Source organism: Pseudophryne corroboree, chromosome 1 (genome assembly GCF_028390025.1).
Source record: "Pseudophryne corroboree isolate aPseCor3 chromosome 1, aPseCor3.hap2, whole genome shotgun sequence".
In the NCBI taxonomy this organism is placed as follows: domain Eukaryota; kingdom Metazoa; phylum Chordata; class Amphibia; order Anura; family Myobatrachidae; genus Pseudophryne; species Pseudophryne corroboree.
This window is the reverse complement of record NC_086444.1, coordinates 500089371-500116090: the sequence shown is the minus strand read 5'-3', so window position 1 is coordinate 500116090 and position 26720 is coordinate 500089371. Positions and strand designations below refer to the sequence as shown.

At 46.0% G+C, this 26720-nt stretch overlaps 1 protein-coding gene across 8 annotated transcripts in view; it reads right to left on the bottom strand.

Annotated features, from left to right (window-relative positions):
* Positions 1–26720, bottom strand: part of NMRK1 (nicotinamide riboside kinase 1) — a 183939-nt gene that overhangs the window by 7290 nt on the left and 149929 nt on the right. For 6 of the 8 annotated variants that reach the window (XM_063917358.1, XM_063917102.1, XM_063916760.1 and 3 more), the window contains exons 4-8: positions 24216–24264; positions 23167–23329; positions 22039–22110; positions 10468–10574; positions 6821–6887 (exon numbers count right to left, since the gene is read on the bottom strand). In XM_063917358.1, coding sequence (XP_063773428.1) covers positions 6821–6887; positions 10468–10574; positions 22039–22110; positions 23167–23329; positions 24216–24264 — 458 coding nt within the window. The remainder of the gene's footprint in view (positions 1–6820; positions 6888–10467; positions 10575–22038; positions 22111–23166; positions 23330–24215; positions 24265–26720) is intronic. The other 2 variants (XM_063917270.1, XM_063917188.1) reach the window with 1 other exon arrangement.

Sequence of the window (26720 nt, the reverse complement as noted above, 5' to 3'; positions counted from 1 at the left end):
ACTATCCAGCATGCTTATTCTACGGCAGGCTTGCCGTGTCCAAAATCCATTAAGCCCACTCTACTCGTAAAGTGGGTTCTTCCTGGGCGGCTGCCCGGGGTATCTCGGCTTTACAACTAAGCCGAGCGGCCACTTGGTCAGGATTGAACACGTTTGCTAAGTTCTACAAGTTCGATATTTTGGCCTCTAAGGACGTAAAGTTTGGTCAATCAGTTCTACAGGAGCCTCCACGCTCTCCCTCCTGTACTGGGAGCTTTGGTACATCCCCATGGTACTAATGTGGATCCCAGCATCCTCTAGGACGTAAGAGAAAATAGGATTTTAATTACCTACCGGTAAATCCTTTTCTTTTAGTCCGTAGAAGATGCTGGGCGCCCGCCCAGCGTTTCGTTTTCCTGCAGTTGTTACTTGGTTCAATACTGCCTTGTTACTTGGTTAAGTACTGTTGTTCAGCCGTTGCTGACTTGTTTCAAGATGGTTAGCTTGTTTTTCTGTTGTTATGTGTGAGTTGGTGTGAATCTCACCACTATCTGTGTATTTCCTTCTCTTGAAGTATGTCCGTCTCCTCGGGCACAGTTTCTAGACTGATTCTGGTAGGAGGGGCATAGAGGGAGGAGCCAGCCCACACTATTAAACTCTTAAAGTGCCCAAGGCTCCCAGGGGACCAGTCTATACCCCATGGTAGTAATGTGGACCCCAGCATCCTCTACGGACTACGAGAAAAGGATTTACCGGTAGGTAATTAAAATCCTATTTTATTTATAAGATGGCTTAAGTGCTTCGCAGTGCTGTACATACAACACACATTAGAACAATACAGGGTATACAGAACTTAACATCACAGAAAACTAAAACAGAGCACAGGTAACAATTAGCACCACAGTTCTCAGTACACAATACAGCTGAGATGTCATGAAGCAAAGAAGTAATTGGCATACTACTGGGGGCGGGCAGCCGTTGGAAGAGATGAACAGTCATGAGCAGGAGGAAATGCAGATATAGGCCCTCATTCCAAGTTGTTCGCTCGCTAGCTGCTTTTAGCAGCCGTGCAAACGCTAAGCCGCCGCCCTCTGGGAGTGTATCTTAGCTTAGCAGAAGTGCGAACGAATGGATCGCAGAGCGGTGAAAAAATAATTTTGTGCAGTTTCAGAGTAGCTTCAGACCTACTCCTAGCTTGCGATCACTTCAGACTATTCAGTTCCTGTTTTTACGTCAGTAACACTCCCTGCGTTCTGCCAGACATGCCTACGTTTCCCCAGCCACACCTGCGTTTTTATCTGGCACGCCTGCGTTTTTCCACTCACTCCCTGAAAACGGCCAGTTGACACCCAGAAACACCCACTTCCTGTCAATCACTCTGCGGTCAGCAGTGCGACTGAAAAACTACATAGTTCGTTGTAAGAGTATGACGCCCATGCGCAGAACTGCCGTTTTTTTGCCTGATCGCTGTGCTGCGAACGAAAGCAGCTAGTGATCAACTCGGAATGACCACCATAGACAGTCAATGAGTAGGAGAGAGCTGTAACTGAAGTGCAAGAGAAGAGGGCTGTGAGAACAGGAGGGAAGAGGGTCCTGCTCCAAGGAGCTTACAATATGGTATATGAATGCATACCTCCCAACTGTCATGCTCTTCAACCTGCAAGCCACAGTGTCCCGTGATGGAGGGGAGGAGTTGGGGGAGCATACACCGTTGCCCTGTATAGTAGAGCAGTGAGTAAGCAGCAGGTGAGCATGCGCACGGCATCTATTCACAGTGTACGGGGAGCCTGAGGGCAGCGAATGCTTGGCACTCCCCCTACAGTGACTGGGCTGGGAGTTCCTTGAGTCTCTGTCCCCTTTCCACTGAGGCTCTGCCCCCTTTCTGGTCACGCATGATTTAGAGTGAAGAAAAAGTTGGGAGGTATGTGAATGTCAGTCATTAGTATTATTGTATGTGTTATAACATCATTTGTAAGGCACCACAGTGGTGCTGGCTAGACATAGTTCCCCTTAGTAGTCACTTGCCAACTGGTTCAGCATTGGTCATCCCACCCACAGGTAGCAGCAGGCTTATATAGTCCTAATCTCCACCCAAGGGCTGACTTGAATCACTCCCTTGTTTCCTAACCGCTTTCTTGTTCCCTACATAATGCTTATTAGACCAGGTGCTCTGGTTGCTCTGCCAGCTAGAGACGCTGCAAGCCCACACTGTCTGGATAATTATGTTTAAATCCAGAGAAACAGCTAAGGTTTACAAAATCTTGAAAGTAGAGCTTCACCTACAGAAAGAAGCCCCCCCATTTTGAACAAATAAGAATGTAGCCTCATCAAATCATTAGGAAATAGCAAATCATGGGCCTTGTTCATAGGTTGATGCAGTGGCGATGGTGCATGCAAACGGCCAAAGCTGTAATTCTGTGCATACGTCGGCGCTACACTACGCATGTGTCCGGATTGTCACCACTAAGAGACACAGTACAAAATTGGATGCAGGTTCTGTGGAATTTAGTGGGTGTTCCTAGGAGATAACCGATGTGTCCAAAAATGCTGACCGCTCACAGGATGCCATACTCAGATGGAGACACTGCATCTGCCATAGGGCTGGGGCACGTTCCAATGGTGCGACTGATGGTGCATCTAAAGACACTCCCAGATAGAAATGCACCATCTCAAGATGCTGCAAGTGGGCGTCAAGTATTTAGACACAGATATGACTACAGCAAAAGTTGCAGCTGCAGCCACATCTGTGGCCAACTCGGAACCAGGCCCCATGTGTGATATCCCATTAAGAGTCTGATCCAGACTCGCAACTGCGCATGCGTAAAGTTCTGAAAACTCCTATGATGCATGCATTCCAGATCCAGAGTGTATGCACAAAGGTGCTGCTGTAATTGGGACAGATGGTGTCAGAAAGGTGGTGGAAAAGTGATGGGTGTTGAGTGGGTGGTGGCTAGCAGTGCATATACAAATGGGTTGTTCAGTGAGCGTATTATAGGAGAGTTGCAAGCATGTCAATGAAGTGGCTGCTTTCCCAAACGTACAATCACAAGTATAGGAGGCTGTTGTCAGGCGGAGACATGGCACCTGTCAAAGGGATAATGCATTTTTCAATGATGCGACAGGTGGTGGGTATAATGATGAACCAATCGGTATAACATCAGGCATGGGCACTTATAATCAGTTCTAGCATATAGGGCCACACGTATGTACATAAGTTAAAGAGTTTGTATTCGATTTGCATAAACTCGCAGACAGGTGAGTAAGCAGCAGGGAGTGACACAGCAATGGGAGAGAAATAGGGACCAGAACAGAGGTACTGGGGACTGCTCAGTTTCAAAGTCTGATCCTGCTGACATCCTCAGCCACAGGAGAGCACAGCAAGTGACAGAGACTGCTCAGTTTCAAAGCTTGATCCTGCTGATACCTTCAGCCACAGGAGAGCACAGCAAGTGACAGAGACTGCTCAGTTTATAGAGTTTACACTGATGCTGATGTGCCTGCATCTGAGGGGAAGCTACCTCTGCAACATCCATTGCACTGGGTGAGATCAATCATAAATATTTATATTAAAACCTGCTCCACTGCACAGGGCCTGATTCTGAGCATTGGAGGCCATACTCAGACAGAAAATCTGCACCTGCCATAGGTTGATGTTGTGACCGATGGTGACATCTAAAGATGCACCAAGCAGTATTAAAGGGGTGTGTTATGTTAGATAGACTAGACTCAGGTCGACAGTGTCTTGATTGATCACTATTGGTCGACATTAAGTAGGTCAACATGGGTTCTAGGTCAACAGGGACTCTAGGTCGACATGTACTAGGTCGACATGAAAAAAGGTCTACATGAGTTTTTTTGTGTGTGTTTTTTTGGTGTTGTTTTCTTCTTACAATGACCGGGAACCCCAATTAGTGCACCGTGTCCCCTCGCAAGGTAGCAGAGCGAGGCACCTTGCGAGGCACCTCGCAAGGTGCCTCGCTCTGCTACCGCTGCGCTTGGCACAGGTTTCTGTTCCCAATTGTAGTCCATGTGGATCATAACGTATGAAGAAGTAATAAAAATGGAAGAAAAAAAATTGTGAAAAACTCATGTCGACCTTTTGTCATGTCGACTTAGTACATGTCGACCTAGAAACCATGTCGACCTACTTACTGTTGACCAATAGTGGTCGACCCTAGACATTGTCGCCCTAGAGACCGGATCCCGTATTAAAGCGTACACGGACGCTAACAGTCGGGGTCTCATTCCTTGCACAGTCAGGCCCATGTTTGTACACCATGGGAAAGTGTCAGACTGGGGCATGATGTGCCCACCAAGGGAATGCAATGGTAGGGACCCATGCTTAAGGGGTGTGGCCAGCCACCACAGAGGCTTGGCTAACCATTAGCGAGTGCGTGGTCTGGGTCCCTTTATAAATATGAGGGTGGTTCAATAAGTAAGGTAACAAGCCCTCTTACAGGTGTAAGGTTCTCTATTTCATTCTAATTTCCCACCAGGCCAGAGCAGGAAGACCACTGTTTCCCCTCACAACCATTAGACTGCACCTCATATCAGTCATACTGATCCCAACATCAGTTGTAAGATGGCAGGGCTGGCGGAAACATGGTCAAACATGGAGGTGTAAAGTTATCAGCCTTCAGCATCTAAAATGCACATCAGCAGCTGAAATTCACGCAAAGGAGCAGATGTACTAAGCCTTGGAGAGAGATAGTGGAGAGAGTAGTTGATATAAAGTATCAGCCAATCAGCACCTAACTTTCATTTTTCTCCACAGCTTAGTACATCTCCCCCAAAGTATATTTATTAACACAGCCATATAGACTAATGTCTTATAGCAGCGCCATTTTGTAAGTAATGTGGTGAAATATATAAAAATCTTCAACTATAAGCATGTACACATATTTCATAGAATTATTTTTTCCCTGCCTTATTTTAATTGGCATATCATTAAAAGTTTTACCTTATCACACCATTTCAAATTCAATATAAGAGTGCCCCTATGAAAGGTCTTCTTTCTCTGCCTCCAATGATTATGGATTAAACAATGTTATTCTTTTATGTAAAGCATTGTCTCTCTTTCTCCCTGTCTATCTAGGGAAGCCTTGCCTCTCTTCCAAGGAGTGGAAAAGGGAAGTGCTGCTGCCTAAGGAAGCATTTCACACCAAGGAAACTCTGACCTGTACCCGTCCCACACCATTTGCTTACTTACCACACCAGGGTATTACACATTAAATTAAATCATGGCTCATGAATTTTAACTGGCCAATGTCTTACTTCACACGTAGTTAGCCCACAAAATGATACCTCATTGTGTGCAGCTGTCATGTCCGCTTCAATGCTCGTATGTCAAAATGGAAAATATAACAAATACACACAGTGGGGCTAATTCAGACCTGGGGACTAATTCAGACCTGATTGCTAGGCTGCGTTTTCATACAGCCTGCGATCAGGTCTGAACTGCGCATGCGTATGCACCGCAGTGCGGGTACAAAGCGGATTGCCGCTCAGCAATGGGTGTGTGTGAAGGATCCGTTTGCACAGGTATTCGCAAGGAGATTGACAGGAAGAAGGCGTTTGTGGGTGTCAACTGACTGTTTTCTGGGAGTGTTTGTTAAAACGGAGGCGTGTCCATGCGTTTGCAGGGAGGGTTCCTGCCGTCAATTCCGGTCCCAGACAGGCTGAAGTGTTCACAGTGGCTGAGTAAGTCCTGGGCTACTCTGAGACTGCACAACATCTATTTATACAGCTCTGCCACACATGCGTGCGCACACTTCAAAGCGAAAATACACTCCCCTTTGGGCGGCGACTATGCGAACGCAGGACTGCAAAAAACCCCTAGCGAGTGAACAGGTCTGAATTAGCCCTCTGATTGCTGCTGTGCATTTTCGCACAGCGGGTGATCAGGTCTGAACTGCGCAGGCGCCGCAGTGTGCCGGCGCATGCCAGACATGCGATCGGCATCTCAGCCCAGCGATCACCTCTTTCTGATAGACAGGCAGAGGCGTTCGCTGGGCGGGAGGGGGCGGGCCGGCGGCATTGGGCCGCCGTTTTGGGGGTGCGGGTGCATTGCAGGAGCTGCGCTGGTAGGGAGCTACTCTTCAGGTACAAAAGCATCGCCGGCGTGCAATGCTTTTGTACCTGTGCGGGGGAGGGCAGAGCCAGACATGCGGGGCGGACTAGCCCTGTGCTGGGCGTCCCCCCGCATGTCTGTGAAAGTGATCGTAGATGTGCTAAATTTAGCACATCTACGATCAAGTCTGAATTACCCCCATTGTACCTAACTCCAACTAAACTGGTCTATGTAGCTTGTGTGCACAAAAAGTATGTAGTCTGTATTATATTCTATAGCATAAAGGAAAACAACATGATGTTTTTAAACAGCTTGATGTTGGTTTAAGGCAGTGGTTCCCAAACTTTTTGGAATCACAGCGCCCTAGAGCATCAGAATTTTCTTCACGGCAGTTCCAGGACAAAAGCTTCTTATTGAGAAATTTAGAAAGAAATATTAAATGAAGTAAATTGTGTTTATATGTCATCCATAAGTTAAATTGTGTGGTGAGGGACGCGATTTGCTTCTGTTTGTCCACATATTTTATGATTGGCAGCCACCAGCACTGGTTTTGACTATTAGATTGACCATAAATAATTTTCATTGGTCCTGGACCACCAACCTATGGCACCCCTACAAGTGTCCCGGCACACAGTTTGGGAACCTCTGGTTTAAGGTGTTTCCATGCCAGTGAGCCTCAGAGCTGTGTAGAATGGTCATGTACAGTTTCCAGTTGAAGACCTTTTCAGACAGTAGTGTTAAAAAAAAAAAAAAAAAAAAAAAGTTACTCACCATCTCATAATATCGGAATAAACAACAGATAGAATTTCTTCTTTTGGTTCTGTACCATCTAAGAAAACTAAAAGCAAAAGATAGAATAATAGCATTAATACTGTGTGGTCATTTAAGACATACGCCATCAAGTACAATATGTCCAATGGAAGCAAAATGTCTCAAGCAAGAATTCCTTCTTAACGCCAAAGGGGATATGACAGCATTATGTCGACTGGATATTGCCGACACAACTGTAATGTTATTTAAAGCTTTTTAACTGTGTTGGCATTATAACTTATAAACTCAATGCTTAGTGATCATGTTTAAAGTTATAATACCGACATGCTTTCAATAACATTACAAATGTGTAATCGCCCGTCGACATAATGCTGTTACCAGCATCACTGCTGACAAAATAACTTTTCTTTCAAAATGGCAATTTAAAAAATATATAAAATGCAGAGCTCATAATGTGTTCCATCCAGCTACAGTAGCACAAGTGTCTGGTTTGCACTATTCACACATCACAGACACGTGCCACTTGCGTCCATGCTGGGAACCATTTATTTTGTCTGCAACAAACATATGTTAAAAGGCATGAATTAAACTACAAAACCCTCTCTATTACAGAAAACACTACTCAGAAAGTTCTAAAAAGAGAAAGTCTTAAACGTGCTTACAAAATTATAATCTGCTTTCAAGCGTCAAAAAAATCAGGATCAGTGGAGCGTTTGCAAAAATCCAATCACAAGCAGATTGCTAGTGCAGGAGTCCTCCACTGTCATTATCCAGTGATTCCACTTGCCCACCAGCAAATAATACAACTTTCTCAGACGTATATACAACTTTCCCCAGTTTGCATGCGTTTCCATTTCCAATTCCATGAACAATACCTTACTCTACTAAGTTAAAACGGCCTGACTGGTTCTGAACACACAGGTGTTGGCAAGTGTTAGTGGGAGAATTACACAAATCTGCGCAGGTGCATATGGGTGTGCACACTGTTCTCATTGCTAATTCATACAAAATGAGTAGAATTGTTTTTTTATTGTAGAAATGGATGAATTGTGGACTTTACCACACGTCACAAGGTTGGATGGTCACATGTCAGGGCCGTGTCCGCACATCCCCCCTCCCTTTCATTTTTTGTCACTATGGGAGCATACCCAGCACTTTGAGAGAAGCTGGGCTGCCTCCAGTTACTCATGTGCGGCCCTGAGGCTGCCGCTTGAGAAATCTAGCTATGGGGCTCGTTCCTCTTCACGCCAGGTGTCTGGCGTACACAGTGGCATATCTATAATGGGTGCAGTGTGTGCCCTAAGGTGGTAGGGCTGTATGGCATTCCACTGACTAATTACTTAGGGGTGCACCATACTGCCTTACTTTCACTACTGTCCGAAATATCCACCCTGCATCAGCCCCTACATGTTTCAGATTGTGGAAGTGGATATCCCAGTGGTTAACGGGATACATATGATATTCCGGCATACGGGATGCCAGCTGTCACTCTACCGACAGTGGCATCCTGTCTGCGAGGCAGCGAGTCCCCTCGCGGGCTCACTGCACTCACTGCACTGCACGCATCGGGCCCGGTGACTCATTTCGCTTGCCACAGGTTCAGTGTCGTACTGGTGCATGAAGGGCCAGCTAGAAATACACAATAGTTTAGTGCAGTGTAATGCAACATATCTACCATGTATAATACAAGTGCACAGTCTGGAACCTGATCCTTAGAGGAAGGATTGGGCACTCAGGCTGTGGGGCCCACCGGTGGTTTCCCTGGTACCCCTGTGGGCCAATCTGACCCTGCACAGGTTCTATTTCCACTCGGTTGGTGTCATGGACCCACCAATCGAGTGGGAATACCCTGCTGGTGTCGGGATTTTGTGCGTCTGCATTTTAACGGCTGTCAGGGTTTCCGGCGTTGGTCTCCTGAACGCCGGGATCCCGACAGCCGGTTATTGACTGCATCCCCGGTTGACTGCATATAGTAGCTCCCTTTCCCTCCCTCTTTGAAATAAACTTACAGCTCACAGGTCAAAACTGCCTTGGCAGAGCAACAACGTGTAATAGCAGGTAATGAAGTGTGGGAGAAGAGAAAGGCAAGCAGGCCCATTCACAATGAGAACTATAGTGAGGCAGGAAACTTGTAAGAGTCCGAGAACAGTCAGGGCAGGTAGCTAAGGGACTGCTAGTAGGGTCAAAATATATTTAAAAAAAAATTATTGATCACTAAACAAACATCTGGCTTTGCCTTGTAAATGAGTGTTGCTTTAAAAATACGGGCATTCTCGCACAAACTCCCGCACCTCTGGCTTCTCGCAGATAATTACATTTACCCCCTGAAATCTATGCATATAGGGGGTCATTACGAGTTGATCGCTCGCTGGCTAGTTTTAGCAGCCATGCAAACGCAATGCCGCCGCCCACTGGGGAGTGTATTTTAGCTTACCAGAAGTGCGAATGCTTGGACAGCCGAGGTCTGCAAAAACAGTTTGTGCAGTTTCAGAGTAGCTCTGAACCTACTCAGCGCTTGCGATCACTTCAGCCTATTCGTGTCCGGATTTGACGTCATACACCTGCCCAGCGAACGCCCAGCCATGCCTGCGTTTTTTTCAGACACGCCTGCGTTTTTGCAAACACTCCCTGAAAACGGTCAGTTGGCACCCAGAAACGCCCCCTTCCTGTCAATCTTCTTTCGGCCGTCAGTGCAAAGAAAAACTTCGCTAGAACCTGAGCACAACCACAAAGGGCTTTGTACCCTTACGTCGCGGGTGCGCATTGCGGGGCATCCGCATGCGCATAAATGCCGAAAATCGGCAGCGAGCGATAAATTCGGAATGACCCCCATAGACAGAAGGAACAGAGAAAAATGGATGCACCTAATAAAGCTGGAAATATAAGAGGATGGGATAACTGAGTTTATGAAAATGAAGTTAAAGATCATATTACTACTTACAGATTTCCACCTGTAACTGAGTATTTGGTTACATTTATTAAATCTGTTTTTAAAGTGGCAGATGTATTTTCAATTGATTTAGCAGACATTCTTGGCATTCTGCAGTGATATGAACTACATTTACTAAGCGGTGGATTTGCAAACTGCAGATACTCTACGGTTTTGACACTGAAAATATTTTTAACCACAATTTGTTTTTGTTTTAAATTCAATTTACAACGTATTTTTGGATTTAAATAAAAAAAAATGTCTCCTTAGGCCCCATTATAACAGTACTTCCCACCTCGGGTGCCAGTAGATGCCCTAGCACCAACCCCTAGTAGTAATTGATCCTATACTGTATATATTATATATACAGTGCATGTATAATGCCCCGGGGGCCAATAGTTATTTTATATGGATTCAGCAGTATAAGACTACTCCATCCCTTCCAGAGTCAAGAGAAGCTGATCACAAATCTTCATAACCACCGCGGGGTAGGCACAGATGGCACGGTTGCATGGGATGCAACTGTGTCAGTGACAGCTCAGCTGGCAGCGGTTGCATGCCATGTGACCATGTCAGTTAATTGGTTGATGCCACTTTAATTTCAGGGTCAACAGAGAATAACCTGCTACCATAAGCCGCCGCTTAGTAAATTTAGTCCTATGCCTACATGCAATACCTGAGACTATACAGTGTGAATATGTTCAATTAGGTTTTGTACCTATTTCCTTTTGAACTTTATCCATTTCTTCCTTGTGCTTTATGTACATGGGCCATACATGTCCGTCAAAATATCCTGGAGGATCAGGAGGTTCATACACCCGTGTGCTGTTGAAAGGACAGCTTTATTACTACCCTAAATTACCTACGGTGCTTAGTTTTGCAATTCTCCAACTGTACTACTTGTAATTTATTGCAGATCTAGATGTATAAAGGCAGCAGAAAAAAAAGTTCAGCATGTTTAAGGTTAATTATCACAATTCTAGACAAGGTCTAATGCAGTCATAATGTTCAACTATCTTTGTTTTGCCTATTTTTTGTATACACAGCAAGTGGACTGTAAACTCCATAGGCAAACGCAGGGGGTATTTCTGGTTGCCCAGAAACCCCCCCCCCCCCTCCTCTTAGCAAGTGGCTCAGATTATTACAACAATTGCAATGGTATATAATACGATTACAAGAGCTGCCGCCATATCATGCAGTTTGCTGAGTGTATGAACCTGAGTCCTCAAACAGTGCACCGGACCAGAGGGAGGCTACCAGGAAGAAGAGAGAGGAGCCTTACCATGAGGTGGAAGAATGTGTGCTTAGAAAGTGCAGTACTGGTTCTATTATGTTTGTGTATTTATTTATTTATAGATTATGGTATGTTTAACCTTTTCCTGACCACTTATCTTATTTACTGTATATGATTTAATACAGCCTATACTATATGTTTGATACAGCCTATACTATAGACAATCTATAGTGTTAAATATTAATACTGTATTCAATACAGTTTCCAGTGTACAAAAGGACCATTTTTACAATAATGTCGAGGTTTGTTACTGGGTTCTTCTGCCGCTCCCCCAGACTCCCGCACTTGCTCCAATGTTCCGCATTGTTCTGCATTTGGAAACCCCCCTCTAGAAATCCTGCTTTTGCCACTGAACTCAGAAACACTAGTTGTTCTTAATTGTACCTAGGCTAGCACAAGGAATGGCATACAGAGACAAGGCATGGATCAAGCACAGAAGACTGAAGCAGATATCTTGGCCCAGCTTTTTGTAAGTATTAAAAATACCACAGGTATTCCCAAAGCAAATGAATTAATAGATTTAGTATCATATCCTCTATCATATACTCTACAGCAGGGGTGGGGAACCTCCCACCCGCGGCCCATTTGTTCCGGCCCACCTGCTGCTGAGTATATGATAGAGGACATGATCAGTCCGGCGGTGTGTCTCAGCTGTCAGGGCAGGGAGGAGATCGCAGCTATGTCTGGCGGCAGCGGCGGGTAGCATCTCAAACCAGCCGCCAGTTCGTGAGCCAATCAGAGCTCGCGGGCTGCAGCCAATCAGGAGCCACCGCTGCCGGTCCGAGAGCTCTGATTGGTTCATGAACGTCGCCGCCACCTGACATAGCTGCGCTTTCCTCCCTGCCCAGGTCCGGGGTCCCTGACACGCCGCTGGACTGAACACTAAGAGCACTGACACACAGCAGCAGCAGTGAGCAGCACAGTGGGGTGGGGTGGGGGGTGGGGGGGGGCAATGTGTATTTGGCACTGTGGGGGCATTTGTGTATCAGGCATTGTGGGGGCATTTGTGATCTGGCACTGTGGGGACATTTGTTTATCTGGCAATGCACTGGCATATGTGTATCTGGCACTGCACTATTGGGGGCATATGTGTATCACGTCCCATTATAATTGGCCACACCCACTAAGGGACATAACTACTGGGGGCATAACTGCTGGGGGGCAGGGTCATTTTTAAGTTGATAATTTTTGTATGGCCCCCGAAGAATTTTATAAATATCCAAATGGCCCTTGGTAGAAAAAAGGTTCCCCACCCCTGCTCTACAGTATTTCCTGGTAAATGTTCGGGTTATTGATATGCACAAGGTGAGTCTGTATAAGTCATGGCAACTATCTAATGTTAGGTACACACTAGACGATATATAGGGGTATATTCAATTGAAGTCGAAAACTGCCGTCTGTCGAAAAGACTGCAGTTTTCGACTTTTTAAGGTCGAATCCTGATTCGACCTATTTAATATATCCCTAAATTTTTCGACAAGTCGATGAATTCGACTTGTCGAAAAGCACGTGAATCGGCGGAATAGCTGCCGATCCACGTGCTTGTGTCGAAAACGGTTTTGGCCCCCTTTTCGACCATCTCAGTCCGACATCAAAAAGATATCGGACTGAGATGCGGACCCAAAGGAGGATGGGGGGGGGGGGAAGGTGAAGCCGCAGGGAGACGGGGGGACAGCCGGCGGGCATACAGGGAGATCAGCGCTACAGTAGCGCTGCAGCTGGATGTCACTCAGCCGCCCGACCTCACGGCAGCTTCCACCCGGCTCCAGCACGCTGCTGGAGCTGGGTGGAAGCTGCCGTGAGGTCGGGCAGCTGAGTGACATCCTGCTGCAGCACTACTGTAGCGCTGATCTCTTTGTATGCCCACTGGCTCTCCCCCCACTGGTCTCCCCGTGGCTCGCCCCCCTTCTCCTCCTCTGCGTCCCATCTCAATTCGACTTGAAAAAGTCGAATTAAGATGGGATTGAATAGGTGTTGTCGGATCCATTCCGACAAATACATGTCGGAATGGATCCAACTTTAATTGAATATACCCCATAGTTTGTACAGCTGAGAAACGATATATTGTTTAATGCATTGGCTCGTGTGATCTGTGAGCTTGATTCAGAGAAGTATATAATTCCAATGGTTTATTTACATCTCCAATGTCTGAGGTCTGCGCATGCGCAGGATCCAGTCTCATATTTGCAGAACAAGCCTTGTGTGACCGCTCGCAGGCTCTCCATGATTGACATGCTTTGGCGTTTGGAGGGCAGAGCGGGGTTGTCGGTGCCCCCATTTTGTAGGTGTACTGAGCACACGATCTGTGTCTTCGGACGCAGACTTCCTGGCCCCGGCAGAGGAGTTCCAGCGCCAGTCTGAGTAAGCTTTGGCTTATTCAGATGGCTGAGGACTATGACCAATGGTCATGATGGTGAGCTGATGCGGCATCTTCGGGCACAGCACTCAAATCAGCGCTGCACGCAGTCACCTCTTACTGCATTAGACTATTTGGGCATTGCTGCTGCGACCATCTCTGAATCAGGCATTGTGTATGATGTCTTTCACAGATATACTTTATCGACATTTAAGTCACATTTCAATGACGCCCAGTTGTGATGTCTGGCTACACATATCGTGCAGTCAATGGAAAGTGTGTATGCCTACTAAAATTGGTTGCATGGTTATTGGGTCCTTAGGCCAAGTGTGTATCCCATATACCTGTAGAAAATGGCAGCTGTAGGTGAGCCAGGTTTTCACATTCACCAATCAATTATAAAAACAAGATGTGTTAAATTACATAAATGTTTTGGAGGAGAGAACTAAGGGTATATTACTAAAGTGCGGGTTTACAATAGTGGAGCTGTTGCCCATAACAACCAGATTATTATCTTCTAGAAAGTGCTAGATAAATGATAAGTAGATATGATTGGTTGGTATGGAACATCTCCACTTTTGTAAATCCGGTCTTTAGTAAATATACCCCCTAGAGAGCATATCAATGGTTAGGTCCAATGAGATTAAAGACACCGACTGTTGTACATGGAAGGACTCATCACTTGCAATATCATCAATACTGTAAAGTACATTCAGCTTACAATTGCTAGCACTTATTCACTGTTTATGATGCTAGTGTTGCCAGAAATTAGATAACTGACATCAGCTGGGACTAAGATATACAGTATTTGATGTGCTTTGAAGGTGTGTTAGGTATGCCTACACTGATGAGGTTACTCACTGTAGAAAACATAATATGTAATTGGAAAAGGTATATGCCTGAGTAGGATGTTAAATAATACATGTACATGACTATTCTAATATGCCTCTAGAGGAGCAAGAGAACACAGGTGCAAAATAAGGAACTCTTAACATGGATGCAAATGATGTGCATGCACAAAGTGACAAGTTTTATGCAAAGTTACAATAATGTGGACACCTCTTTAAATGAGGGGTCCCCCATGTCTGTACGTGATATACATGGTTATTAAAAGTGCATTCCCCCACCATTTTAATTTCATTGTTTTTGTTACATTGTTACCAATGTGAGTGATGATGATGATGATGATGATGATGATACTTCCTGATGCATGGCTACAGCTGCACACAGTCCTCAATGGTTGTCTGAAGTTGAACCAGTAATGAAAAGGTGATATATATGTATATATATATATATATGTATATATATATATATATATATATATATATATATATATATATATATATATAAAACAAATTATAATTTTTATTTCAGTAGCCCTGGAGGAGGTTTATCTGCTGCGGTCTTAATGTATATGTGTAAAGGATGAGCCCAACTTCTACTCAGTAGTGAAAGTGTTAAAGTTGGTTCCCTCCAACAATCAGAATTCTGGGGGTTCAAAACCTGGCAAAGCCTCTCCTTCAGACACATCTATGATATCTCATTTGCTGAAAAGAACATCAAATTCCTTTGCTGCTGACATGTCTAGGATTGATAGCACTGAGTGCAACCAGCCAGTTATCTGCTGTGGCACACTGGAGGAGATTTTCTAAATCCCTGTTTGTCCCGCTGCATCCAAACAATCCATTATAATGGGAGGTGAGTATCTCTGAAAGGCAGGAATTCTGGACATCAGAATATTATTCTTGGTTGTCACAACAATTTTTTAAATTTTTTTAAATCAAGTGTATTTCACTGATTTTTTGAGAAAAAAACCCCCACACAAATAAAAACCATGAAACAAAAAGAACCTTGCATTTCTTGAAGAGAATCAACCACAATAGATCTCAGTCACAGATAAACAAAAAGGAAAAATGCACCATACAAGCCGACATACAAAGTGTAGGCAAACAGCAAATAGCAGAGAGAATACAGAGATCAGTAAAGTAATACATATATGTACAGAGGGGGTACCTCTGCAAATGCTAGAGGTGAGGGATGCTCAAGTAACCAATATCCTACAGTGGGGCCGGAGAATCAATGGTATATCTAGATTTCAGCCAGAGACCCCAGACCTTATCATATTTACACGGACATTTGCGTTCAGCATACATAAAATGCTCATGAGAGAGCGTAGTGTTAACAAGCGCCGTCCATGCAGGAAAGGCAGGAGGGTCCCGCACCATCCAGGTGATGCGATACATACGCGTGCCAAAGTAAGTAGATTATTAAGATACAATTTAAGAGGACCACAGAGAGATTCCTCCAAATCCAGCCCAAATATACAGAGGATGTAGTACTGGTGGGCAGCTTACCGACGCCGGGATCTCGGCAGCATACAGACGCCGGGATCCCGGCGGGGAGGGGCGAGTGCAGCAAGCCCCTTGCGGGCTCGGTGGTGACCTGCGGTCGCCACGGGTTCTATTCCCACTCTATGGGTGTCGTGGACACCCACGAGTGGAAATAGTCCCCTTTGGTCGGCATGCCGACCGTCGGGATAGTGACCCGTCGGGCTGATTGAGGAGGTCATGTGACTGTCGGTCAGCTGACCGGCGGTCACATGAATACCACCCTATACAGATACAAGGGGTCAGAATAGGGAACCGAATACCTGTATCACGGATACAGTTTGTCACCACCTCCCAATAAGCAGAAACTCGTGGACATAGCCGGACCAGATGCCAGAAGTCAGCATCCAGAGCCTTACATTTCGGACACGCATTGGACTGTAATCCACCTATATGAAATAACCTACTCGGAGTTCAATAAATTCTGTGCAGAATATAGAGCTGGATTTGTTGAAATCTAGCATAGGCCGTAGCGGTTCTAGTAGAGCCGAGCATACAATCCCAGTCCTCATCGTCGAGAGAACCCAGGTCACACACACATTTATCTCGCAATGGTCCTAAGCCACCGCGCCCAGAGGAGGAGAGGAGAGAGGAGTAGCAAGCCGACACAGCCTTACACTCAGGCATGTTACGAACCAGAGCATGAACGGGAGTCAGAAAATTGCTGAGGAGCATTACCCCACTGTGCATATAAGGCATGTCTGAGCTGTAATTAACGATAAAAATATTGCCTAGGAACAGCATATGTGGTTGAGAAGTATTCAAACGTGTGAAAGACACTGTCCCGTCCTGATACAGTTGACCACAGCTGAGATACCAAAAGAGGTCCACCCCAGGCTACTGTCCAACAACCGAACCTCAGGAAAAGCCAGATTATTCCGCAAGGGGGAGCAAGGGTCAACAGTACTATCCCCCAACAAATTCTCCACTGCAAGCCAAACCCGCTGAGCCTGTTGCAATATGGGTGGAAGAGAGGCGAGCGAACAGCGAGCTAGAAGGAATTGCAGCGGAGAAAACGCCAAGCCAGCCTTATCCAGAAGGGCCACAGGGAGGTTGCCATAATCCCCAGGAAAAACCCATTCCCCCAATTGAGCTACCTGAGCGGCCACATAATAAAGATACAAATCCGGCAGGGACAAGTCCCCCTCATGGCGAGGCCTATACAATATCTTAACAGCAATACGGGCCTGATTCCAGCCCCAAATAAAAGAGGTAATGTGACGAGTAATCAGATGAAATTGGGAAAGGGGAATATAGAGTGGGGCATTATGTAATATATATAAGAACTTCGACTGAACAATCATTTTGACAAGATTCATCCGACCCGTAACAGATAGAGGGAGTTTCTGCCAAACGCATGACTTTTCTCGCAAACGTACAATTTGGGGCGTTAAGTTCAGAGCAATAAAGTCAGCCGGAGAGTGAGAAATCTGAATGCCTAGATACTTAAATTGGGAGCACCGGTTCAAGGTAAAGTCATAAGTGGGGGGCTGCAGGGTGGATGGAAGGAATGGGAACACCACGGACTTGTCCCAATTAATGTGGATTCCTGAATAAAAGCCAAATTCTTCAACCAGCTCTAGGAGCCGAGGTAAAAAATGAGACATATCAAACAGCAAGAGAATCATGTCATCAGCATATAGGCCAATTTTTTCTTCACAGTCTACAACCTTGATACCCTTGATGACAGAGGAGGCTCTAATCTTACATGCCAGGGGCTCTATTGCTAGCGCAAAGAGTAAAGGGGACAAGGGGCAACCCTGGCGCATTCCCCTCTCTAGGAGAAATGAGTCAGTGGTAAAGCCATTAACATTTACCCTAGCAGCTGGGGAAGAATATAAAAGTTTAACCCATGCTATAAAATCTGGGCCTAAGCCAAGCCTAGCCAACACTTCCCATAGATATATCCATTCCATGGTATCAAAGGCATGGGCAGCATCCAGGGAAACAATGACCGCATCATCCCTCTCCTCACCAGCCAACTGCATATAAGTAGAAAGACGGCGTAGATTAAGGGCAGTAGATCTGCCTGGCATAAAACCAGTTTGGTCCTTATGTACTATTTCAAGTACCCCAATATTAAGACGTAGAGCCAGCAATTTCGCCAGTATTTTAATATCAGTGGAAAGTAAGGAGATAGGACGATACGAGTCATGTAAATAAGAGTATTTACCCGGCTTCAGAATCAAGACCACCAATGCTTCTGCCATAGAAGGGACAAGAGAACCAACAGCTAACAAAGAGTTAAAGATTTCCAGAAGCTTAGGCGCAAAAAAATCTATATGAGTTTTATACAATTCAATGGGAATGCCATCCACCCCAGGGGCCTTATTATTAGGAAAAGACCAAATCGCATTCTCCACTTCCTCCAAAGTAAAAAACTATCCAGAAATTGTTGGGAGTCTGAACAAAGCACAGGGAGTACCACCTCACCCAAGTATGTAGACAGCTGTAAAATAGAATAGCACACTTTAGACTTATAGACATTAACAAAGTGAGCATAAAAACTAGCCACTATAGAAGGAGTATCAACACACATAGTACCATCCAATCGCCTCAAACCATGCACAGTTGTAGGGGAATACTCCTCTCTAGCTAAATAAGTCAAAAACGTTCCTGTCCTATCATCCTGAATGTAGAAATCATGCGCCCGGAAAAGCAAACTCCGTTTAGATTTATCCAGGAGCAGGTCCGTCCACTGCTTATGGACGACCAGCAACTCCACTCGATCAGCCAGTAAACCGTTACGTAGATAAATTTGCTCCAGTTCTAGACTCCGTCTCTCCAACGCCTCCTCAGACCTTCTATTAAACACTTTAATTTGGGCGACCCTAGAGATCAAGGAGCCTCCCAAAAAGGCCTTAAAAGTGTCCCATATCAGAGGGGCATCGTCACATACTGGGTTATTCACAATAAATTCCTCCCACAGCACTAGTAACTCAGAGGCAACCCCAATCTGAGATAACCAAAAGGGGTTAAATCTCCAGAAGGACGCTCCCCTAGGGATATGGAAGTCTAAAGAAAGGAGTATGGGACAGTGATCCGCGATCCCTCAAGCCAAATAATCTACAAAGGAGACAAATGGAAGGAGGAAGCGGGATAAAAGGGCCATATCTATACGGGAAAACACACCAAATGAGCTAGAAAAGCATGAATAGCGTTTAACCGAGGGAGAACAAACGCCAAACATCAAGGAGACCCATTTCAGTAACCAAACGGGCAAAGGCAGTAGTGCCCCCTCGTACAACTTGAGAACCACCAGGCCTCCATCTATCCATGTCTTTGTGCATAACAGCATTAAAGTCACCAATACAGATGACCGGTGTCGAGGGATAATCCTGTATAAACGCACAGGCTTTGACTAAAATACCAGCGTTATAGGGAAGGGGAATGTACACCGCCAGAAGTATAAAGGGAGCATTATGAATGGTGCCAGCTAAAAAAACATAACAACCCAGTGGATCAATCTGCACCCTCTGACAAAGGAGACCCATATTTTTATGGATTAAGACTGACACCCCCCAGGAGTTAGAATGAAAGGTAGAATGAAAGGCCCATCCCACCCATGGTTTTTTTAAGGAAAGCACACGACTACCCACTAAGTGGGTTTCCAATAAACAAACCAAACCTGGGGAATGGGCCTTCAGCTGTTTTAAAACCAGGGAGCGCTTAACCCTATCATTAAGGTCTCTGATGTTCCATGACACAATGTGAACCACTGTAAGGCAGTGAATACAATAAAGAGATGGGCCAGCGCCAGTAGCGCCCCATCACATAGCCGATCAGCCTCCACTCATCGACATTACAAACCAGAGACCAATCAAGAAATGCAGAAAAATAAAAAATACAAACAAAAGGTAAGAAAAATAACAAAACCCCAACCCTTACCAGCCCGCATACCCACCCAAACATAGGTATACCTATTCCCAAAACCAAAACAACCAGACTCCAATAGAGAGTCAGGCAAAATTAGACTAAATTAAACACGGGGCAGCTATTCCCATAACCTATGGGCATGAGCTCCCCAGACAACAGCAAAACAGACCGGTGAGAAACGCTAACAGTCACCGAACCATTGTAAGGACACAAGGGGTTCAAACAGCTTTCTCGATAATCTAACAAAACATATCACAATTACGGTGAAATCCCAGGGGAGAACAGATGGCACTGAACAAAACAACCCTGCAAAAAAAACAGTACACAATAGTAAATGAACAGAGCGAAGAAATAATTAAGAGGCAGAAGTCCCGTCAAGGTAGAGCAGCCTGCGGAACTGGTTGCAGATCAATCCAGGCTGAAGCAGATTGAGGAGAATAAAAAAATTGGGTGCGATTACCAGCCACCACACGGAGATGGGCAGGAAATAACATTGAATACTGTAATTTGACGGTCACACAGTGTCTGCTTCACTTGAGCGAACTGGGAACTGGACTTCTGGACATCGGCAGAAAAATCCTGGAATGCAGCAACTCTTTGACCCCCATGCTCCAAAGGGCCCTGAAGCCTGGCAAGGCAAAGAACAGCGTCCCTGTCCTTGTAATGCAGAAACTTGGCAATAAAGGTGCGAGGTGGAGCACCAGGAGGGAGAGGGCGGGGAGGCACCCTGTGGCCTGCTCAACCGCAAATGGCGGAGTGAAGCAATCATTTCCAAACAGGGAGAGCAGCCAGGCTTCCAAAAAGTGTTCAGGCTGAGAGCCCTCAGCTTTTTCAGGGAGACCCACAAAATGGACATTGTTCCTCCTAAGACGCCCTTCTATATCCGTAAACTTAAGCCGACATCTGAGATTCCAAGGAGGAGAGACGACTCAGAAGAGGCGTATAGGAATCCTCTAAGTTTTTTTGTCTCACCAATCTTATAATGAAGCTTTTGCATATCCTGATGAATAAAAGAAATGTCGATGTGTACCTTCTCCACCCTGTCGACAAGGCGTTTCTCAGAGTCAGTGATAGCTTGCAAAAGCTGGGACATGGTAAATTCAGGAGATACAGCCATAACGGGAGAGGGAGGACAGGAATCAGTATGAGAAGGAGACGTCGGCGTTGAGGAGGCTGGAGTCCGATCGCCTTGGGAACATCTCACCAAACGGTCCACAGCAGACCAATTGTGCCACCGGGCCATCAGGGATCCACAGAGTCAGCAGTCCAGAAATATATAGGGCATCATGAGGGGGACAGCAACACAGAGGTAATAGGACCGGTCACAAGCCTCCAGCACTTATAATTCACAGGCAGAGCAATATTAAACTGAGAGCGCCCACAAGCAGGAGTCACAAATGTCTAGTAGGCAATGCAGGAACAAAGAAACAGGAGAAGAGGGAGAGCAGCCAGCTATCTTCCCTCAGCACCTAACTCACTGCCAGCAGAGAGTCCCAGGAAGTAGCAGCTCAGGTCTGAAGCAGCTTCCAAAATGGCGGAGGGTATTTCCCACTCCGCAGGCACCACAGCCAGGACCAGGAAAGAGCAGCAAGGTGGCTCAGCAGTGTGCCCAGGAGACGCGCTGCGTCTTCACAGACCCAGCAGCAGTAATCAGGGCTAGACAGAAACCCCCAGCAGGATCCCTGCAGCGTCCAGACTCCAGCGCCAAAGCTGCCACGTGAGGTGTGCAGGTCAGCGGAGCCCAGGGGACAGAGCCCTGTGCAGGGAAAGAGCCGGCAGGTGAGTAACTTCAGATGGGCAGCCGCCGCAGGCAGACCAGCGGCACCCGGGGAAATCGCGGTCCGGCCGGCGAGGGAAGCAGGCGGGTGAGTCACTCCGGAGGGGCAGCCGCAGCAGGCAGACCAGTGTCACCCAGGGAGACCGCTTTCCGGCTGGCGAGGAAGCAGGGGAAACGGCTCAGGAAGCTGCACCTCACTCCAAGATGGTGCCCGATGCAGCCGAGGAGCACTGGGCCGGGACACAGTGCCGAGGTGAAGCAGACGAGCAGGAGGCAGAGGCACCGCAGTACCCCACACAGGTCAGGCAGAGGCCATTCAGCAACATGCCAGGGACATCCAAACGTGTACACCGGGGTACAGGATAGGGAAACAGGTGTAATTAGCCGGGGACCACAGCAGACACGACACGACCTACTCCATGCCCCGCTAGGCCACGCCCCACCTGTCACACCAATTTTACATTTGGTTCCAAACCTGCTAGTGCAGATACATTCGCAAGAAATATCAAGCTTTTTGTGTGCAACTCATATTTGAAATTCTACTGGAATATTATATACAGTGTGTGTAAATCTATATGATAATGGTCTGCTCCACTTACCTCCTTCGTCTCTTACATTCCTCATATGGAACAGTTAGAAAATATCTTCTATTAAACAATTTGTCCAAGTTCCTGAAATAACAGACAAATTATTTAAGCCTGCATCAAATGGCAATCACTTCAAAATCACCAGCATAAATCACACTGAAAAGGTTTGCAACCATAACCAAATTATCTATATCTAAGTGTTTAAAACCAATAAAACATACAGCAATATATTTACAAACGTACAGTAAATTATATTTGACACAACAAGCTTGTCATGAGTTTGTTATTTAGCTAACATTTTTAAATAGTCTGGATTAAATCAAACTTAAAGGCGATATGGCCAGTTTTCATCTGATTCCGTGCTTTCAGTTTGATGGATCGGATGAAAAGTGTCACATCGCTTGTCATTTTCCTCCGCGCTCCTCGGATCATAGTCACAGATCGCCATTGCTGCCATGATTATTTATCGTAATCGGAGGTAAAAAGGTGCACATCAGAGTGCATTTGTACACCTGCAAACCTATTGCAGGCAATAACTCGGAGGAGTCACTTGACTGGTACCTGGACACAGAAGCATCACCGGGTGTGGTGACACCAGAAGCGAACTCTGTACTATTACACTGCCCCCCCCCCACCCCCGCTCAGGACGAAGGGGGGGGGGCGTGTCCTAATTTAAAAGGGTCGTGGCTTTGTAGGGTCTCCTTCGCTCCGGGGGCATGTCCAGCTTCCCTGAAGATGCTGGCTGCCCCAGGAGACTGGACTGTGTGTGTGCCGGCTATTTTCTGTGACCGGAGCAGAGTGCTGCAGGAGATTATCTCGCCGCCCCTGCCTTGTCACTGTGACGGGTTTGATTCAGTGGTGGGAAAGAGGCCTGAGGCGGGTCACGCCCGGGAAGCTAACGTGTCAGGCTCCTGGGTGCAACCTGCTTGTTGGTGTAAAAGCGGTATAATAAAGAAACTCAAATATTCTATTAATAATAATAAAAACAAAAAAAGGTAATTTTCTTTATATCTTTACAAATCAACACACTAAAACTGTTATAGAAAACAGTAGTGCCATATTTTTAAATTATGGATTAATACACTGAGGTGCCTGCCTTCATACACAAACAGACTGTAATGGTGACTACATCATACTTACTTGTACTGATACAGAAGAAAACCTTCAACTATTAAAAAGTGTATTGTGTTTTCTCCTTTATCTGGCACATTTGAGTCCTCACTTACAACCACAATTTCATTATGCTGTGTAATCCAAGAAAGTATAGTCGACATCATAGATTCCATTTCCAAGGCTTCAAGTACTGTAAGAGATGTGTGTACATTAACAACATACACTAATAAATGGGCCTGGCAGCTCAGCCAGCACCTGCTCCACCCCACCCTATATCTCCCCATGGTGCACTGGTGCCATGGTGCTTGTCCGCGTGGTCTGTTCTGATGCTACAGTGGGAGCTGTTGGGAGGGTCACACGTTGCTGGCCCCCGATTACCAGTATGCATGAGACAGATCGTACAGCAAAGTTAATTATATTATTTATATACTGGTTACCAGCCCGCCAAAATGACGGTACAACATAACAGTAATGTCAGCGCTAGAGCTGTGCACGCCGAAACAGATCAACGCTTATTGGCTGTAAGCGCACGGAATTAGTTGTGTACCCTTGGTACCAGACATCCAGGATGGGATGTAATAAAGTCCGAGTTCGGCGGCCGTGCAGGATGCGTCATTTTTTTAAAGGGGCAATTATTAACAAGGCATAGTTTATCCTTGTAAATGATTGCCCCTTTAAAAGAAAGTCTGAGTTCGGCCGGCATCACTCACAACTGCTGAACTCAGACTTCATTACATCCCAGGCCGCAGAGTGAACACAGGCTGTATACTCTCCGTAAACTGACTTGCATTGAACTCCAAGTCATCTCAAATGGTGTTACAAAAACTGAATGACTTCTATTTTACTTTGGGGTATTACTGATATTCAGTATTTCAAATACTGAAGCTTTACATCTGATTTATAGTATTGATAAAAATATTAAATCAGATTTGTTTTGTCCATGATATTTCACTGTGCAATAGGTTTATTGGGTGTTCATAAATTCTACATTTTAGATGTACATATCTTAGCGATAATAATTGTTATCTTGATATTTGTGTCTCTGTACCAATGAAACCACTACATACATTGCTTACCATCAAACTGTTTAAATCCCCTTTCATCTGTTGCAACTTCTGCCTCTGGCTGGATAACAAAATATAAAAATTAGAACAAGAATAAAGGGTAATATATTTAATAATTTTGAAGACAATATAAAATAAAATAGAAAGTTGTGAACAAAGCAGCAAAATTGAACACAGCTTTGAAATGCCTAAGCATGTGGATTCAATAATCAATCATCTTTATGGTGTACATCAAACACTAATTATACAGAGGGCATACCTCCCAACTGTCCCGATTTTGGCGGGGCAGTCCCATTTTTCTGGGACTGTCCCACTGTCCCACCTGTGGGTCGCAGTGTCCCGTGGTGGTGGGGAGCAGTTGGGAGACCCTCTCTCACTTGCAGCGGTAAATAGACGCTGTGCACATTTGCAAAGCGTCTGTTCACTGTGAGAGAGGAACAGGGGGCATGCCAGCAGCTCACAGAGCGCTGGGCATGCCCCCACAGCAGCAGCAAAAAAGGGGGTGTGACCCACAAGCGGGAGTTCCACAAGGCCACGCCCCTACCTGTGAGGCCACATCCCCTACCCACAAGACCACACTCCCTATTTCCGTCTGTGTCCCTTCTCCCAAGTTGGGAGGTATGCAGGACCGTAACTAGGTGTGTGCAGAGTGTGTTCTGCACACAGCGCACTTGTGCCAAGTCCCCAGGTGGCCGTCCTGGTTGTGTGACTGCTCCACTGGAGGGAGAGGCAGCAGGCACAGGACAGCGCTGTCTGCTGTCGATATGACAGCAGGCAGCGCTGCTGATGGAGAGTCCGTCGCAGGGTCAGCCGGGAGTCCAGCGCTGCTGATGGAAAGTCCGTCGCAGGGTCAGCCGGGAGTCAACCAGGAGCCAGGACATTGGAGAAAGAGGCAGCGGGCAGCAGGACAGCTCCACAGTGGATGGATGAGTATTGAAGGGTCTGGGAGTGGTGACTGCTGGCTGAACATGGAAGCCTTGTGGGGAGGGGGGGGATGCAGGGACTATTTTATAGCCATCTTGCCATGGCGATCACTAGGACAGAGATCATAAATAAGATCTCTGGAGTGGCAATTGTGTGTGATTTTTACTACTACAAAGGTAGGGATTTTTATTGACCCCTGTCTGTGATGAATGATCCACTGAGATGTCAAAGTTGAGTTAATGCAGAAGACAGAAGCATACCTCCCAACATTACTTACCTTTAAAGAGGGACACCTGCGCGCGCATTACGAAAGGAGGGAGTGGCCTATGAGAAAATAGGATTTTAATACCTACCGGTAAATCCTTTTCTCTTAGTCCGTAGAGGATGCTGGGGATGCTTCAAGAACCATGGGGTATAGACGGGATCCGCAGGAGACATGGGCACTTTAAGACTTTAAAAGGGGTGTGAACTGGCTCCTCCCTCTATGCCCCTCCTCCAGACTCCAGTTATAGGAACTGTGCCCAGGGAGATGGACATTTTGAGGAAAAGGATTTATTTAATTTTTAAACTAAGGTGAGATACATACCAGCTCACACCTCAAACACACCGTACAACATGGGATTCAACAACAACGCATGCAACGGCATGACTAACATCAGCCACAGACTGACTGAACTCAACACAATGTGTGTGTAACCATAACCAATAACTGCAGATACAGCCCGCACTGGGACGGGCGCCCAGCATCCTCTACGGACTAAGAGAAAAGGATTTACCAGTACTGTAGGTATTAAAATCCTAAATTCTCATACGTCCTAGAGGATGCTGGGGATGCTTCAAGAAACGTGGGGTTTATACCAAAGCTCTAGAACGGGCGGGAGAGTGCGGATGACTCTGCAGCACCAATTGACCAAACAAGAGGTCCTCCTCAGCCAGGGTATCAAACTTGTAAAACTTCGCAAAGGTGTTTGATCCCGACCAAGTAGCAGCTCGGCAAAGCTGTAATGCCGAGACCCCTCGGGCAGCCACCCAGGATGAGCCCACCTTTCTAGTAGAATGGGCCTTCACCGATTTCGGTAACAGCAATCCCGCCGTAGAATGAGCCTGCTGAATCGTATTACAGATCCAGCGAGCAATAGTCTGCTTGGAAGCAGGAGCCCCAATCTTGTTGGGAGCCCACCGGACAAACAGAGCCTCTGTTTTCCTAATCTGCGCCGTTCTGGCGACATAGATTTTCAAAGCTCTGACCACATCGAGAGACTTCGATTCCGCCAACGCGTCAGTAGCCACTGGCACCACAATAGGCTGCTTTACGTGAAACGATGAAACCACTTTTGGCAGAAATTGCTGACGAGTTCTCAACTCCGCTCTATGGGGGTCATTCCGAGTTGTTCGCTCGTTGCCGATTTTCGCTATACTGCGATTAGTCGCTTACTGCGCATGCGCAAGGTTCGCAGAGCGCATGCGCTTAGTTATTTTACACAAAAGTTAGGTATTTTACTCATGGCCTAACGAGGATTTTTCATCGTTCTGGTGATCGTAGTGTGATTGACAGGTAGTGGGTGTTCCTGGGCGGAAACTGGACGTTTTCTG